Source organism: Helianthus annuus, chromosome 16, assembly GCF_002127325.2.
Source record: "Helianthus annuus cultivar XRQ/B chromosome 16, HanXRQr2.0-SUNRISE, whole genome shotgun sequence".
In the NCBI taxonomy this organism is placed as follows: Eukaryota; Viridiplantae; Streptophyta; class Magnoliopsida; order Asterales; family Asteraceae; genus Helianthus; species Helianthus annuus.
In genome coordinates, this window is record NC_035448.2 from 172,670,532 (window position 1) to 172,686,131 (window position 15,600).

The 15,600-nt window shown below is 37.1% G+C and overlaps 1 protein-coding gene across 4 annotated transcripts; it reads left to right on the forward strand.

Moving 5' to 3' along the window:
- Positions 1-4,258: 4,258 nt before the first annotated feature.
- On the forward strand, positions 4,259-12,241 carry LOC110918332. Of its 4 annotated transcripts, XR_004883025.1 has the most exons (4): positions 4,259-4,296; positions 4,814-4,881; positions 11,412-11,479; positions 12,053-12,241. XR_004883025.1 is itself a non-coding variant. In XM_035984902.1 (3 exons), the coding sequence occupies exons 1-2, from the start codon at positions 6,199-6,201 to the stop codon at positions 11,474-11,476; spliced, it is 1,050 nt and encodes a 349-aa protein (XP_035840795.1). In that variant the 5' UTR covers positions 6,190-6,198; the 3' UTR covers positions 11,477-11,479; positions 12,053-12,241. The 4 variants fall into 4 exon arrangements, 1 of the variants encoding a protein (XP_035840795.1); XR_002579616.1 differs by lacking the exons at positions 11,412-11,479; positions 12,053-12,241 and adding an exon at positions 5,422-5,610; XM_035984902.1 differs by lacking the exons at positions 4,259-4,296; positions 4,814-4,881 and adding an exon at positions 6,190-7,183.
- Positions 12,242-15,600: the final 3,359 nt, after the last annotated feature.

Consider the following 15,600-nt stretch of genomic DNA (forward strand, 5'->3'; position numbering starts at 1 on the left):
AATTAATAACGTCACTCATTTAAACTTAATTATTTAAGCATAAATGTTACTGTCTTTTTTTTTAACGACAAATTTCATTTTCAGTTCTTGTAGAACTTGAACCCATAATGTTCCAAATTAGGTGCTCTTAAGATGTTACTGTCTAGTCTAATGAATCCCAAAAGCAAGAACAGTAATATAGTTTTGTGCATTATTATTTATATCTAGAAACCCCTTCATATAAAAAATTAGAAGATAAGTTCGGTGTAAACATAAAATTATTAAGGTGTAAGTATAAAATTATTAAATGGTTTGTTAGTATAGTAGGAGGGAGAAATAACTTATGATATAATAAAAATATAACTGAAAAACCCTTGTTTTATGGATTGAATATAAAGTAGCACGTATAAGTATGTAGTATGTATTACTTAAAATTAAATCTATATTAAAGATCCGTCATTATAATCATATGATTACAAGAATTCATGTATGTTTCATCTATTAATTAGTGACAAATTACACAAACTAATTTCTATAAGTGTATATAAATATCAATAATTATAACCTGTGTTAAAGTGTTATATGAGCATGTAATTGATCATCATATGTTAATTATTGTCTTGTAAAAGTGGTAATAAATGTTAGAGTTAATTACATAGTTAGTCCATGTGTTTGTACAAATTAATATATTTAGGTATTAATAGTTTAAAATCACCTTCTAGAGTATTAATTTTTCATTTTGTAATGTTTGGAGGTATTAACGTCAATTGTTTGTTAAATTATTAGTACCTAAGTATGTTATTTTGTGCAAACCGCAGAGACTAACTATATTAATACCTGAGAAGTTAATACCTCCAAACGTTACAAAATGAAAAGTTAATACTTTAGAAGGTGATTTTATATTATTAATACCTAAATATGTTATTTTGTGCAAACTACATGGACTAACTATGTAATTAACTCTAAATGTTATAAAAATCTAAACTGTAACTACTGAGTGTTTCTCCTCGGTATATTATAAAAAAATAAATGGATCTTTTTTTTTTTTTTGAACGGCAAATTTGGATCACTGACGGACCACTGAAGTATCATCGTGCCACCAGCAGAACCACCCGATCATATTCATCTCCACTAGGCAATAGTGTCTATACACCAATTCAAGAGTAAACCCAATAAATAGATGGATCTAAAAAGCTAATATTCACGGGGGACTTGAGTTATGAACATTAAACTTGTTGTCATGGAAATATACTTGGCTTCATTTATTGTAGAGCCATTTATATTCTTTTTTACTGTATTTATGTTACATAAAGGTGGAAGATATTTAATATTTTTATATCCAGAAAGTTATAATAATAAAAATAAGTTTGTAACATGTGTTGACTAGTGAGATTTGATTAAGAATATATTATTTATGTGGTAGGGTTATATTATCATTAGTTGGGTTCATTAATTATTTATGAGTTAAGATAGTTCTCATTATTAAGTTTGTAAGGATTATTATCATAAATATAATTTAATTTTCTATTTTGGAAATGTACACATTTAGTTTCTAATATAAGTAATTTAACTTCTTAAGCTGTTAAATAATGTTTTTTTTCCTTGTGTGACGTTCATTTGACTTTTAGAATTAGCATGACGTCCACATGATTTTATCAATGATATTTATTTACATGATACGAAATAAAAGAACTTCTTATTTTTAACACTTCAATTTTGACAACAAGTTTGAAGAATCCCATTAATAAAAAGTTTCGGTATCTTTATTACTATCATATATATAATTTTAACAACTTTTTATACAAAAAATGTATACTAATTTTTGTTATATAGTTTTCTATGAATAAAAGTTTTAACAACTTTTTTTTTTCACGAAACACTTTATTGTGTAAATAATACTTAAGCGTTTTTTTTCTGGTTATAGCAATTCTGTCACAAATTAACGCCCATTAAAGATAAAGTATTCAATTTTGCTTTCAACAAGAGAGAGGAAAAAGGAAAATTTACATGGAGGATGGAAGAGGGGTAGAAGAATGTAATTATATTAAGTTAAAAAAATAACAACGTATAAAGGTAAAAAATATAAATATAAATTATACCGTTTGATGTCAAAAGTCGTTGAATAAGTTCAACTTCCCTTGCATAGTTTTCCATTTTGGACGGACTTGATGAATGGTCCGTGAACTTCCTCCAGCGGTTGCATTGTAATGTGCGAGAACTTTTTTCCAAAAACCTTCCGATTTTTGGGCATTTCCTTCTTTTTGTTTACACTACAATACACGTACGCCATCGCCAACGTCTCTTCTTGTTTCTCCGTCCATCTTTGCGGATCTGCCTTACCCCCTTTCCTTTACATTCATCTTCGGCTTTTTCAACTTCAACTTCTTCCTCTTTTTCAGCTTCTTCATTTTCGTCTTCATCTGACTCTTGAGTCTCAGCTACAAATTCTTCATTTTCGTCATCATCGTATATTGGAAGCATGTGTTCAACATAATCTCTTGAAGATTGAGTCGACGGACTTCGATAAGCAAACGGATCAAAAGCGTTTTGAGCTTCCGTACGATACTCGTACACACCCGGTGCAACCATCGTAGGACCTTGTGGTAATGAAAAATAATGGTGGTGGATAGTTGGGTTGGGGTTGGGTGTTGTAAAACCCCGATTGTGAAAAAAATGGTGGTGGATAGTTGGGTTGGTACACACTCGATCCGCCTCGTCTACTTTGCGAGTCACGCCCCCTCGCCTTCGAACCGGAACCCGAAACTTTTTTCTTGTCATCGCCCTTGTTTTGTCTATCGATAATATGCTTCAAGAGTATGTGAATTGGGTGAAAAATGGAATGTAAAATGGTAATATTTATAATGTATTTAATTGTTTTATTTAACTTAAACAACATTATAGCCGTTACCCCATGTCCAACGGTTATATTCATGTCCAACGGTCAAATATGCGGTGAGTATTCCTCGAATTTTGGGCCTGCCGTGTGGTGAAAGGAAATGGTGGCGGTGTTCCCCATGCAGTGAAGGGGTTCCGTCCACTCTAATTGAATATGGCAAAGGTGACGCGTACTTTAAAATTAAGGAGTGAAAGACTGAATAATGGAATAAATTGATGATAATTAAAAGTTCATATTTTGGGAAACTAGCATGGCATGACACATGAAGTGCAAGATGGTAAAAGGATATGAGGAATGCTAATATGGAAAGGAGGCTATGATTATCCTTCTCATTTGCAAAAAACCCCACCCAAATTTAGAGAGAGAAACCGTGAATCGAGACCAAAAGTTGTGTCTCTCATTGCGGAATCAAGATAATAAATCGGTTTCTGTTGGTGCATGCATCTGTCGACTTCGTCTTGTATCGAGTATTAGATTAGATTGTATAGATTATGGCACGTTGTACGAGAAAATGTTAAAGTTTAGGATGTGTAGAGATTGATTTCGCTCCAAACAGCAAAAGTCTGATTCCGCTCCAAACAGTTTCGAGAGGAACCACAATCATGCTAATTCCGCTCCTAATGGTCTGTTAGGTTTCGGGCGGAATCACAAGCACTATATATAGTCATTCAGGAGCGAAATCAGGTAATCGAGTCCTTGTTTTCCATGCCGAAGTGCTGCCGGTGTGAGATTTGATTGTAAACAATGTCAGATCAATACAATCAGTGTTTTAATTGAAGTTCAAGTTGTTACTAAGTCTATTTCTTGTTTTCCGCACCTGAAATAGATCAGAATCTCTCTGAACGACTCATTTGGGTCAGTCGCACGATCCTACAATTGGTATCAGAGCCAGTTGGAGGAGTTCTGCAGTTTACAGCCGAATTTCATTGAAATTTCTAGCTTCTACACCTTCTTTCATCATTTCAGGAACTTTTATCGGACAAAACCGGATCAAATTTTCACAGACTGCTTAAATTTGGACATAGACAAACCCTGGAAAGTTACACATCTAAAATCTGTAACACCCCAAAAATATAAAACTTTATGTTAAAGCTATAAATTATTAATAAACGGGAATTTACTAACTAGGAACCTTTAACCTAGTTAGTTGATAGACTAGAAATAACTCATAAAGGTTAAAACCCATTAAATAAAGTGTGGAACAAAGTTGAGGGGCTGAAATTGTCAAAAACTAAAATCTAATTACCATTAGTAACCAAACACTCCAAATTTTGGAGTGTTGGTCGATCAGAGCAGAAGAAGGGGGCGACACCCCATTCCAAAACCCTAAACTCTCAAAAACCTCAAATTGAAAGCCCAAATCTGCTCTAATACGAAATCTAAACATAGATTAGTGATCCTCATCACGAAAGGATTCTAAGGTATGTAAAAACTTGTGTTAATTTCTTGTTTGAATTTCTCATGATGTTATGAAATCTGGAAAATTGTTGATGCATGAGTGTTATTTGGTTAATTTAGAATCAACTTGGTGTTTAGAAGTTAAATTCAACCAATTACATGTGAAATCATGACTAAATTCAGAAAACTCCATGAACACCTTGAAGGTGGGTTGTGGGTTTTACAAGGTGATGATGATTTCTAGGGTTCTTAGAGGTTAATCTAGTAAAATTGACCTTAGAAGATAGTTTCAGGAAAGAGGTGATGTTTACATGATATGTGATAGCTTAATTGAAGTTAAGTTGGCTAATTAGCAACTTATAAACATGAAAACAAATGAAATAGAAATTCTGCCTCCATAATGTTCGATGAAATGCCTCAAAGAAGGTTTTAAAAGAAAACTGAATTGTAAAGTTTAAACGCATAAATACGAAGTATCACGAACGTGCGTTATGTGAGTAAAACATGGAGTTCTAAACATAAAGTGCTTGAACTCTTTAGGAAAAGAAGCCGGGGCATCTAGTGGACAAACCGGTGTGGACGCTCGTTTGAAGGGCTCGCTTTGAAAGGTATGTAACATGCCTCGTTACATTATGTAAATTTAGATCGTTGTAGTTGTTTATCAAGTTTCTAGTTAAATTGAATATTAGCATGAATGACGAATTTTAGCTCGTTGGTAGTTGCCATGAAGGAAGGAAATTCCGTAGGCAAGCCAAACGGGTCAAACAATCAAGTAAACATGATCTATATTCCGAACATGATAATTGATGTATGTAGTGGCTATAGTATGGTGTACTAGAAACATTAGACCTTTACTACATTGATAATGCAGGATGTTGAAATCCGAAAGTTGAAATTTTGGTTGAAATGCACAAACCAAACAAAACCATGAATTCCCAGGTGCTACCGTAAATTACGGTGTGGAGGTTCTCTCCTGTGTTACGGTGCAACCAGAAATTTCCAGCACTCACCGTAATTTACGGTGGTACCGTAAATTACGGTGGAGCCTGGAACACTTTTATTTTCCTATTCTTTTAATGGGGAGTTTAGTCTTTAAACCTTATCATTCTTAAATATCAAGAGCTAACGATCTAATTGTTGATTCTTAGGTGATTAGAAGTCAAGGATGGCGATCAAGCGACAAGATGAATGAACCGAACACTCCATTTCGAAGCTTCCGCTATGTTAAACTTGTTAAACAGTGTTTCTTTTGTTGTAATCAAAGTCTTAAACAACAATGTTATGTTCTACTTTTGTTCCTAGTAGGCTAACTAGTAAAGTTTTGAAACTTATGTAAATTTTAATGGCTTTTGGTATAAAATAGATATTAAATCCTAGTATAAAAATAAGGGTGTAACAAGTTGGTAATCAGAGCCTCGGTTGTCAATAAGTGTTCGGTTCAAGCTTGATCGACCATCCGGTAAGAACTAATTTCAGTTAATAAACTTTATGTTATGTAAAGAATGAGAAATGAACTCACATGCATGAAATGAGCAAGTAAGCTCAATTAACAGCAAGAACAATCAAGTCAAGTCGTGAACTTGATTGAATTAACAGCAAGAACAATCAAGTCAAGTTGTGAACTTGATTGAATCAACAGCAAGAACGATCAAATCAAGTTGTGAACTTGATTGAATCAACAGCAAGAATGACTAAATCAAGTTATGAACTTGATAGAATCAAACAAGAACAGCATGTGTTATAAATGGAATGTTTTAACAACTTGTGTAAACATTTCAGAAACGAAGATGGCTGATAAAGGTAACGATGATGCGGTGCCAAGAGTCACCGAACAAGTCAGGGAGGCGATTGCCGAAGAGGTTGGAAAGGCAATCGAAAACAGTCTGGCAGGCTTCATTGATAGAATTCAAAACACAGTTCTATCAATGGTAGAAGATAGAATCAAGAAATTAGAAGACGACTCAAAACTTGAAAAGGAAAAACATGGAGGGAGAAAACCTTGCTCATACAAGGAATTCATGGCTTGCAAACCACCGGTATACAATGGGGAGGTTGACCCAATAGTGTGCCAAAGATGGCTAAGTGATATCGAAGGGGTATTCGAGAGAACCCATTGTGATGTAAATGACTATGTGGCCTATGGTACGGGTCAACTAAGAAATCAAGCAAAAGATTGGTGGGATAACAAGAAGAGAGAGATCGGTGCTGAGGCTGTTAAGGTCATGACTTGGGATGAATTCAAGACGCCATTTCTGAAGCATCATAGCCCCAAAGCGGTTATGAATAAAATCAAGCAAGAATTCATGCAGCTCAGGCACAAAAACGAGACCATAGACAAGATCACGGCAACGTTTATGGATAAAATGAAGTTTTGTGATGATCTTGTAACAAACGAAGAACAAAGGATATATTATTATCATAACATGTTGAGTGCCGAGTATAGAGAGTTTATCACCCCTTCCAAATACGAGACCCTTACCGAGATTATAAATGCTGCTCGGGAAAGGGAAATAGAGCTGAAAAAGAGTATCGAAAGGGGTGAACGGAGGGCACCTGATGTAAATCCCAGCCCTACCAAAAAGGCACGAACAAGTGAGAGCTCAAAGAAGTCTGATACGAAAGGCGGGTCACCGGGTTGCAAAATTTGCGGGAAGGGCCATAAAGGCGAATGTCATTACAAGGATAAGCCTTGTCCTATATGCAAGAAAACGGGACATATAGCCTTATCATGCCCGGAGAAGGTAACGGTTTGTTACAATTGTTACCGAACGGGTCATAAGAAAGCAGAGTGCCCGGAGTTGGTTGAAAATAAGGGTGGGCAGGAACAGAAAGGTGAAGCCCCCAAAGCAAAGGCGAGGTCTTTTCAACTAACAGCCGCTGAAGCAAAGATTGAACCTGACGTGGTCTCAGGTATATTTACTGTAAACTCGATTCCTGCACGTGTGTTATTTGATACGGGTGCGAATAAATCCTTTGTTTCATATGGATTTATTCGACATCCTTCATTTATTCTAACTAAATTACCTGTGCCCTTAGAAGTAGAGATAGGTAATAATAAAAGTTTTATCGTTTGCGATGTATGTGAAAATTGCAAACTGAGCATTGATGATGAAGAATATTTGATAAATCTAATCCCGATGTCAATGGGAGAATTTCAAGTCGTCGTTGGGATGGATTGGCTATCTCGACACCACGCAAAAGTCGTGTGTTTCCGTAAAGAGATAAAACTGACATCTTCGAGCGGGAAACACGTCACCATCTATGGTGAAAAAGGAGGCAATCCCATTGTATGCTCAATGTTGAAAGCTCACAAGCTAATGAAGCAAGGATGCAAAGCATTTATGATATACGCAAATGAACCCGAAAAAGAATCACGAAAGATTGGAGATGTACCAGTAGTACGAGATTATGAAGATGTTTTTCCGGAAGATTTGCCGGGAATACCGCCCGAACGGGAAGTAGAGTTCGGGATCGAATTGATTCCGGGCGCGAAACCCGTAGCAAAAGCCCCGTATCGACTTGCGCCGTCAGAATTGCAAGAATTGATGTCCCAAATCCAAGACCTGCTTGACAAGGGATTCATAAGGCCGAGTGTGTCTCCTTGGGGCGCACCGGTATTGTTCGTGAGAAAGAAAGACGGGAGTATGCGCATGTGTATCGATTACCGGGAGTTAAACAAACTCACGGTAAAGAATCGATACCCGCTCCCGAGAATAGACGATTTATTCGACCAACTACAAGGTGCGAATTGGTTTTCCAAAATTGACCTTAGATCGGGGTATCACCAATTAAGGGTCAAAGAAGAAGATGTGCCGAAGACGGCTTTCCGCACGAGATACGGACATTACGAATTCCTTGTGATGTCATTCGGACTAACAAACGCGCCCGCGGCTTTCATGGACCTCATGAACCGGGTTTGCAAACCGATGCTGGATAAGTCGGTCATCGTGTTTATCGATGACATATTGGTATATTCGAAAAGTGAAGCTGAACACGCACATCACCTACAAGAAGTGTTAGAGGCCCTTAGACGAGAGAAGCTATACGCAAAATTCTCTAAATGTGCCTTTTGGTTACGAGAGGTACAATTTCTTGGCCACATTATAAGTGCTGACGGAGTACTGGTGGATCCGTCAAAGATTGAGGCGGTGTCAAAATGGAATTCCCCAAAGAACCCTTCTGAAATTAGAAGCTTTTTGGGACTTGCGGGATACTATAGGAGATTTATTCAAGACTTCTCCAAGATCGCGTCGCCACTAACCAAGCTGACCCGAAAGACAGAAAGATTCATCTGGGGTGTTGAACAAGAGAAAGCATTTCAAACGTTAAAAGAAAAGTTAACTCAAGCTCCGGTACTAACACTACCGGACGGGGTTGAAGACATGGAGGTTTATTCGGATGCTTCACTATCGGGACTCGGATGTGTATTGATGCAACGGGGCAAGGTTATAGCCTATGCCTCGAGGCAATTAAAGGTACACGAACAGAAATATCCTACGCACGACCTCGAGTTGGCGGCGGTAGTGTTTGCATTAAAAATATGGAGGCACTACTTGTACGGAGTAAAGTGCACCATATTCACAGACCACAAGAGTTTGAAATACTTCTTCGATCAGAAGGAGTTGAATATGCGACAAAGGAGGTGGCTAGAAACGGTGAAGGATTACGATTGTGAAATACGATATCACCCGGGAAAGGCTAATGTAGTGGCCGATGCGCTGAGCCGTAAATCGGATTATACCCCAATACGGGTACGATCAATGCAACTGGTTGTGACTTCGAGCTTGCTTGAACAAATTCGAGAAGCACAAGATGAAGCTGTAAAGACAGAAAACTGGAAAAAGGAAAGAATTATCGGCCAAGTTAAGGACCTAGGGGTGGGCAGTCACGGCCTGAAGACTCGCTTTAATAGAATCTGGGTCCCTAACACATGTGGGGTTAAAAAGCTTCTACTCGATGAAGCTCATAAATCCCGTTATTCCATTCACCCGGGAGCGACCAAGATGTATCACGACTTGAAGCAAAACTATTGGTGGCCCGGAATGAAGCGGGATACGGTGAAGTACGTGGAGAAGTGTTTGACGTGCCTACAAGTCAAGGCTGAACACCAAAAACCATATGGTAAACTTCAACCGTTAGAAATTCCGGTTTGGAAATGGGAGCAAATTACGATGGACCTATTGACCAAACTGCCTAAAACAAGTCGTGGTTTTGATGCTATTTGGGTAGTAGTGGATAGGTTAACCAAAAGCGCTCACTTTATTCCCATTCGTGAGACTTATACTTCGGAGAAAATGTCGGAGGTTTACACCAACGAGATCATAGCAAGACATGGAGTACCGATATCCATTGTGTCAGACAGAGATACCCGGTTTACTTCAAAATTCTGGCGTGAATTCCAAGAACAGATGGGAACTAAATTGTTCCTTAGCACTGCTTACCATCCACAAACGGATGGGCAGAGCGAAAGAACGATACAGACATTGGGTGATATGCTACGGGCTTGCATTATCGACTTTGGGGGTAGTTGGGATGTTCATTTACCTTTGGTCGAATTCGCATATAACAATAGCTATCACGCGAGCATTAAAATGGCCCCGTATGAGCTATTATATGGCAGAAAGTGTCGGACCCCGGTTTGTTGGGGAGAAGTGGGTCCGCGGGGGCTAGCGCCAACCGATATAATCCGAGCTACAAACGCTAAAATTGATATAGTTCGGGCACACTTGAAAGCGGCTCAAGACCGGCAAAAGGCATACGCAGATAAAAGAAAAAGGCCAATTGAGTTTCAGGTTGGCGATATGGTCATGCTAAAGGTTTCCCCATGGAAGGGTATCATCAGATTCAGAAAAAGGGGGAAGTTAAGCCCGAGATTTATTGGGCCATTTAGAATCACTGAACGGGTCGGTAAAGTGGCTTATCGACTTGAATTACCTGAAGAGTTGAGTGGAATTCATAGCACATTCCACGTATCACATCTTCGAAAATGTTTGGCCGACGAAACTGCTCGTGTCCACTACGATGACATCGAGGTGGATAACAGCCTCAACTATGCGGTAAAACCAATTGCGATTTTAGATCGTAAGGAGAAAAGTTTGAGGAACAAGATAATAAGTCAAGTCAAAGTCAAATGGGAGCACAGAAAAGGGTCAGACACTACATGGGAGTCCGAGGAAGAAATGCGGCGACTCCACCCTACATTATTTGGTATGTAATTCGGTTTCGGGGACGAAACCCTTTTTAAGGGGGGTGGACTTGTAACACCCCAAAAATATAAAACTTTATGTTAAAGCTATAAATTATTAATAAACGGGAATTTACTAACTAGGAACCTTTAACCTAGTTAGTTGATAGACTAGAAATAACTCATAAAGGTTAAAACCCATTAAATAAAGTGTGGAACAAAGTTGAGGGGCTGAAATTGTCAAAAATTAAAATCTAATTACCATTAGTAACCAAACACTCCAAATTTTGGAGTGTTGGTCGATCAGAGCAGAAGAAGGGGGCGACACCCCATTCCAAAACCCTAAACTCTCAAAAACCTCAAATTGAAAGCCCAAATCTGCTCTAATACGAAATCTAAACATAGATTAGTGATCCTCATCACGAAAGGATTCTAAGGTATGTAAAAACTTGTGTTAATTTCTTGTTTGAATTTCTCATGATGTTATGAAATCTGGAAAATTGTTGATGCATGAGTGTTATTTGGTTAATTTAGAATCAACTTGGTGTTTAGAAGTTAAATTCAACCAATTACATGTGAAATCATGACTAAATTCAGAAAACTCCATGAACACCTTGAAGGTGGGTTGTGGGTTTTACAAGGTGATGATGATTTCTAGGGTTCTTAGAGGTTAATCTAGTAAAATTGACCTTAGAAGATAGTTTCAGGAAAGAGGTGATGTTTACATGATATGTGATAGCTTAATTGAAGTTAAGTTGGCTAATTAGCAACTTATAAACATGAAAACAAATGAAATAGAAATTCTGCCTCCATAATGTTCGATGAAATGCCTCAAAGAAGGTTTTAAAAGAAAACTGAATTGTAAAGTTTAAACGCATAAATACGAAGTATCACGAACGTGCGTTATGTGAGTAAAACATGGAGTTCTAAACATAAAGTGCTTGAACTCTTTAGGAAAAGAAGCCGGGGCATCTAGTGGACAAACCGGTGTGGACGCTCGTTTGAAGGGCTCGCTTTGAAAGGTATGTAACATGCCTCGTTACATTATGTAAATTTAGATCGTTGTAGTTGTTTATCAAGTTTCTAGTTAAATTGAATATTAGCATGAATGACGAATTTTAGCTCGTTGGTAGTTGCCATGAAGGAAGGAAATTCCGTAGGCAAGCCAAACGGGTCAAACAATCAAGTAAACATGATCTATATTCCGAACATGATAATTGATGTATGTAGTGGCTATAGTATGGTGTACTAGAAACATTAGACCTTTACTACATTGATAATGCAGGATGTTGAAATCCGAAAGTTGAAATTTTGGTTGAAATGCACAAACCAAACAAAACCATGAATTCCCAGGTGCTACCGTAAATTACGGTGTCACCGTAATTTACGGTAGAGGGTTTTGATTTACGGAGGTTCTCTCCTGTGTTACGGTGCAACCAGAAATTTCCAGCACTCACCGTAATTTACGGTGGTACCGTAAATTACGGTGGAGCCTGGAACACTTTTATTTTCCTATTCTTTTAATGGGGAGTTTAGTCTTTAAACCTTATCATTCTTAAATATCAAGAGCTAACGATCTAATTGTTGATTCTTAGGTGATTAGAAGTCAAGGATGGCGATCAAGCGACAAGATGAATGAACCGAACACTCCATTTCGAAGCTTCTGCTATGTTAAACTTGTTAAACAGTGTTTCTTTTGTTGTAATCAAAGTCTTAAACAACAATGTTATGTTCTACTTTTGTTCCTAGTAGGCTAACTAGTAAAGTTTTGAAACTTATGTAAATTTTAATGGCTTTTGGTATAAAATAGATATTAAATCCTAGTATAAAAATAAGGGTGTAACAAAATCGGACTAAAAATGGACCAAAATGGACCCCGAGTTGATTTTGCTCCAAACAGCAAAAGTCTGATTCCGCTCCAGATCAAACTTTTGATTCCGCTCCAGATTGTCAATTTGGTGATTTCGCTCTAAAGCATTGAGTTGATTTCGCTCCAGATAGCCAAACATTGTGATTTCGCTCCAAAGTGGTTGTTTAGTGATTTCGCTCCAAACTTCATTCTGATTTCGCTCCAAGATACATTTCAGTGTTTTTGCTTGAAATTGTTTACTTGATATTTCGCTCGAAACTGTTATTGTTTGATTTCGCTTGTAGTTGTTCTGTTTTTGCAGGTTATTTCGCTTGAAAAAGAACTATGGACAACGATTTTTACAACGCGTTTGCTACTCCAACTACTCCGGCTGTTATTGCTCAGAACATGAACCTTGAAAACGAAACCGGGACTACCCAAAAACCTCTGAAACTGATGAGCATTGAGGAGTATTACGGATGGAAAGACAGATTCGAGAACTGGGTGCAGGCAAATCATCTTAGATCGTGAGAGTGTATACTGAAGAAATATGTTTTACCACGCACTGAACTTCAAGTTGTTAAACAAATCTCGGAATTTAATGACCAAGAACGGGAAATGTACCGTGCTGAAAAGATGATGATCAGTTTACTACAACAGGCAATCAAAGAAGACATCTTTGTATTACTTCAGCATGACAAAACTTCAAAATCAATTTGGGATGCTCTTAAAGTCAAGTTTGAGGGTAGTGAAAATATGATTAAGAGTAAAAAGGCATTACTTAAAAAAGAATTTGATTTGTTCAGTAGTTTACCGGGAGAAGATACAAAGAAGCTGATTGAACGTTACTGCCACTTGGTGCGAACCATGTCGATGTTGAGTATTACAAAAGAGCCTGAAGAGTGGGTAGACAAATTAGCCGATGCTCTACCGCAAAAGGAGTGGGGTACATATTTGATGATTCTAAAGAATACGGGTGTTTATGATGGATTGACTATTTCTCAGTTCATTGAGAAGATTGAAAGTCAGGATCTGGAACAGCAAAAGATCGCAAGGATGAATAGTCCAAGTGGTCAACAAGATGTAAAAATGTATTACAAAGGCAGTGTTCCGGAAACTGAAAGAAGTCTGAAAATTCAGACTGCATTTAGTGCTGGGGATTCTACAGAAAAGGTTGATCAGAGTTCAACTAAAAGCAGCAGTGGATTCTCTTCATTTCCGAGTGTTAATCCGAAAGAGTCAACTACAAGTTTCCATTCTCAAAGCACAAAGACAGGAAATGGTTATGTAATCCAGTGCAACATTGCTTTGAATCTTCCAGACGACCAAAGTTTTTTCTGAAGAAGTTGCGAAAGATCACATGGCATTGCTTGGTTCTGTATTACTCTCTTATGAAGGATTAGTCGCAGGACGGATCGGGAATCCTATACTCACAAAGGAGGATTACGATCAGATAGACGCCGAAGAGATGGAACTGATGGATATCAAATGGTGTCTAGCTAGTCTTCTTAGACGTGCTGAAAAGTTCAAGATGATTACCGGAAGAAATGACTTTCTTGATGCACATGTTTCTACTTTAGGTTTTGATAAATCTAAAGTTACTTGTTTTCGATGCAGGGAGAAAGGTCATTTCAAAAGAGAATGCAAGAACAGGGAAGCTAGTGGAGCTCAGAATCCGTTCGGAAAAGACGATTAGTACCGGAAAGCCATTTATCAGCAAGTTGGTCAGCAACAACTGCAAGAACCACAAGTGGCTCATGGTAGAAAAATCAAGGATTCTAAGAGAGCATGTTTGGTGGATTTTAACTGGAACGACTACATATCACCAGAAAGCAAAGTCTGTTTAGTTAATCAGGATGATGAAAAATTACCTGAAGGCTTTAGCTGGTGTAACACCCCAAAATTCGAATTATTAAAATTCGTTAGCATGTTACCATGTTTAATAAAATGAGATACAATAACTAAGTTATTTAACTTAGTTAAATGTTTAATAAATAAGTAGGGAATGAAGTTTGTAGCATTTATGATGATAAGTTAAACTTGAGGGACTTAGGGTGCCAAACTTGGAGACTTAATTTATTAAGGCAAAAACCACACACACACACACACACACTATGTGTGTGCGTGGGATCGAGCAGGAGAAAAGGGAAGGGATGTAAACCCTAACCCACAAGAAATCATCAAATTGGAAAGGGAATTGAGGGTTAAATGGATGCATGAACTAAGATTTATGATCACTCAAGCGTTCTTGACACCAAGTAAGTCGAATTTAATGTTTTGGTGATGTTTGATGAAGTAGGTTATGTGTAATCCGTGAATGTATTATGAAATTGAACTTGAATGTTAGTTAATATCAATGTGTGGAAGTTGTAATATGCTCAATTTCGACTATATTGATGATTTTGGGGAAAACCCACTTATAACTATGGAATGATGAATTTTGGTAAGAATTATATGCAAATTAACATGATGTTAGTGGTTGAGTAGCATTGTAGATGGTATCCTGTTAACTAGATTAGATGTGATATGAATTAGTTGATGATTTGTGTTATTTGATGAATGGGAGCCAAATGTTGGTGGTAAGCATGAATTACTTGTACTTTGTGCTTAAATTGTAATACGCCCGCTAAGTGTTTGATGAAATGCATAAGTGAGATTATTAGATGAGATTGGATGTAATTAACGAATGAATATGTATAGAAATTAGACATGATGTATTTAGTAGTAAAATATCATGATAAGTATGTCCTTGATGAATATCTATATGTGAAAATAGTTAATGAGCAATTGGGTAGATGTATAATCTAAGAGTTGTGTTATATGCATGAGTGATGTAATGCACACATATGGATTGTTTAATTGTCTTAATCGCGATCAAGAAGTGAATGGGTACTAATGTATAACATATGACCATACTATTAAAGGATGATGTTATGAATTACGTTAAGTTGGCTAACTTAGCGATGTGGTTGTCAAATGTAGAATCATGAAATGCATAAGTATGTGTAAATTGATTATGTGTATATTTTGTATATGACTAGGTGATCATGTAGTTGTATGTGTCATACAACATTATGTATGAAATGAATATCATGTCATTAATATGGTCTACTATATCAACATGAATGCGTGTTCAAAAGTTAGAAGTTATATGCTAGAAGGTTGACTTTCTAAAAGTCAACCGAGAAATTATAACATGGTTAGCCTTTCGGACACAATTATAATAGTAGAGAACTAATGTGTTATGTACTAGATGATCTACATGTCGTATACGATGATAATCGAGTTGCGTGA

Bases quoted from the DNA above. Each gene is read 5' to 3' on its own strand.
- LOC110918332 (XM_035984902.1), top strand. From the start codon at position 6,199: ATGGTAGAAGATAGAATCAAGAAATTAGAAGACGACTCAAAACTTGAA. The intron at 7,184-11,411 runs GTATATTTACTG...TGAACTCTTTAG, and splicing joins TGAACCTGACGTGGTCTCAG to GAAAAGAAGCCGGGGCATCT.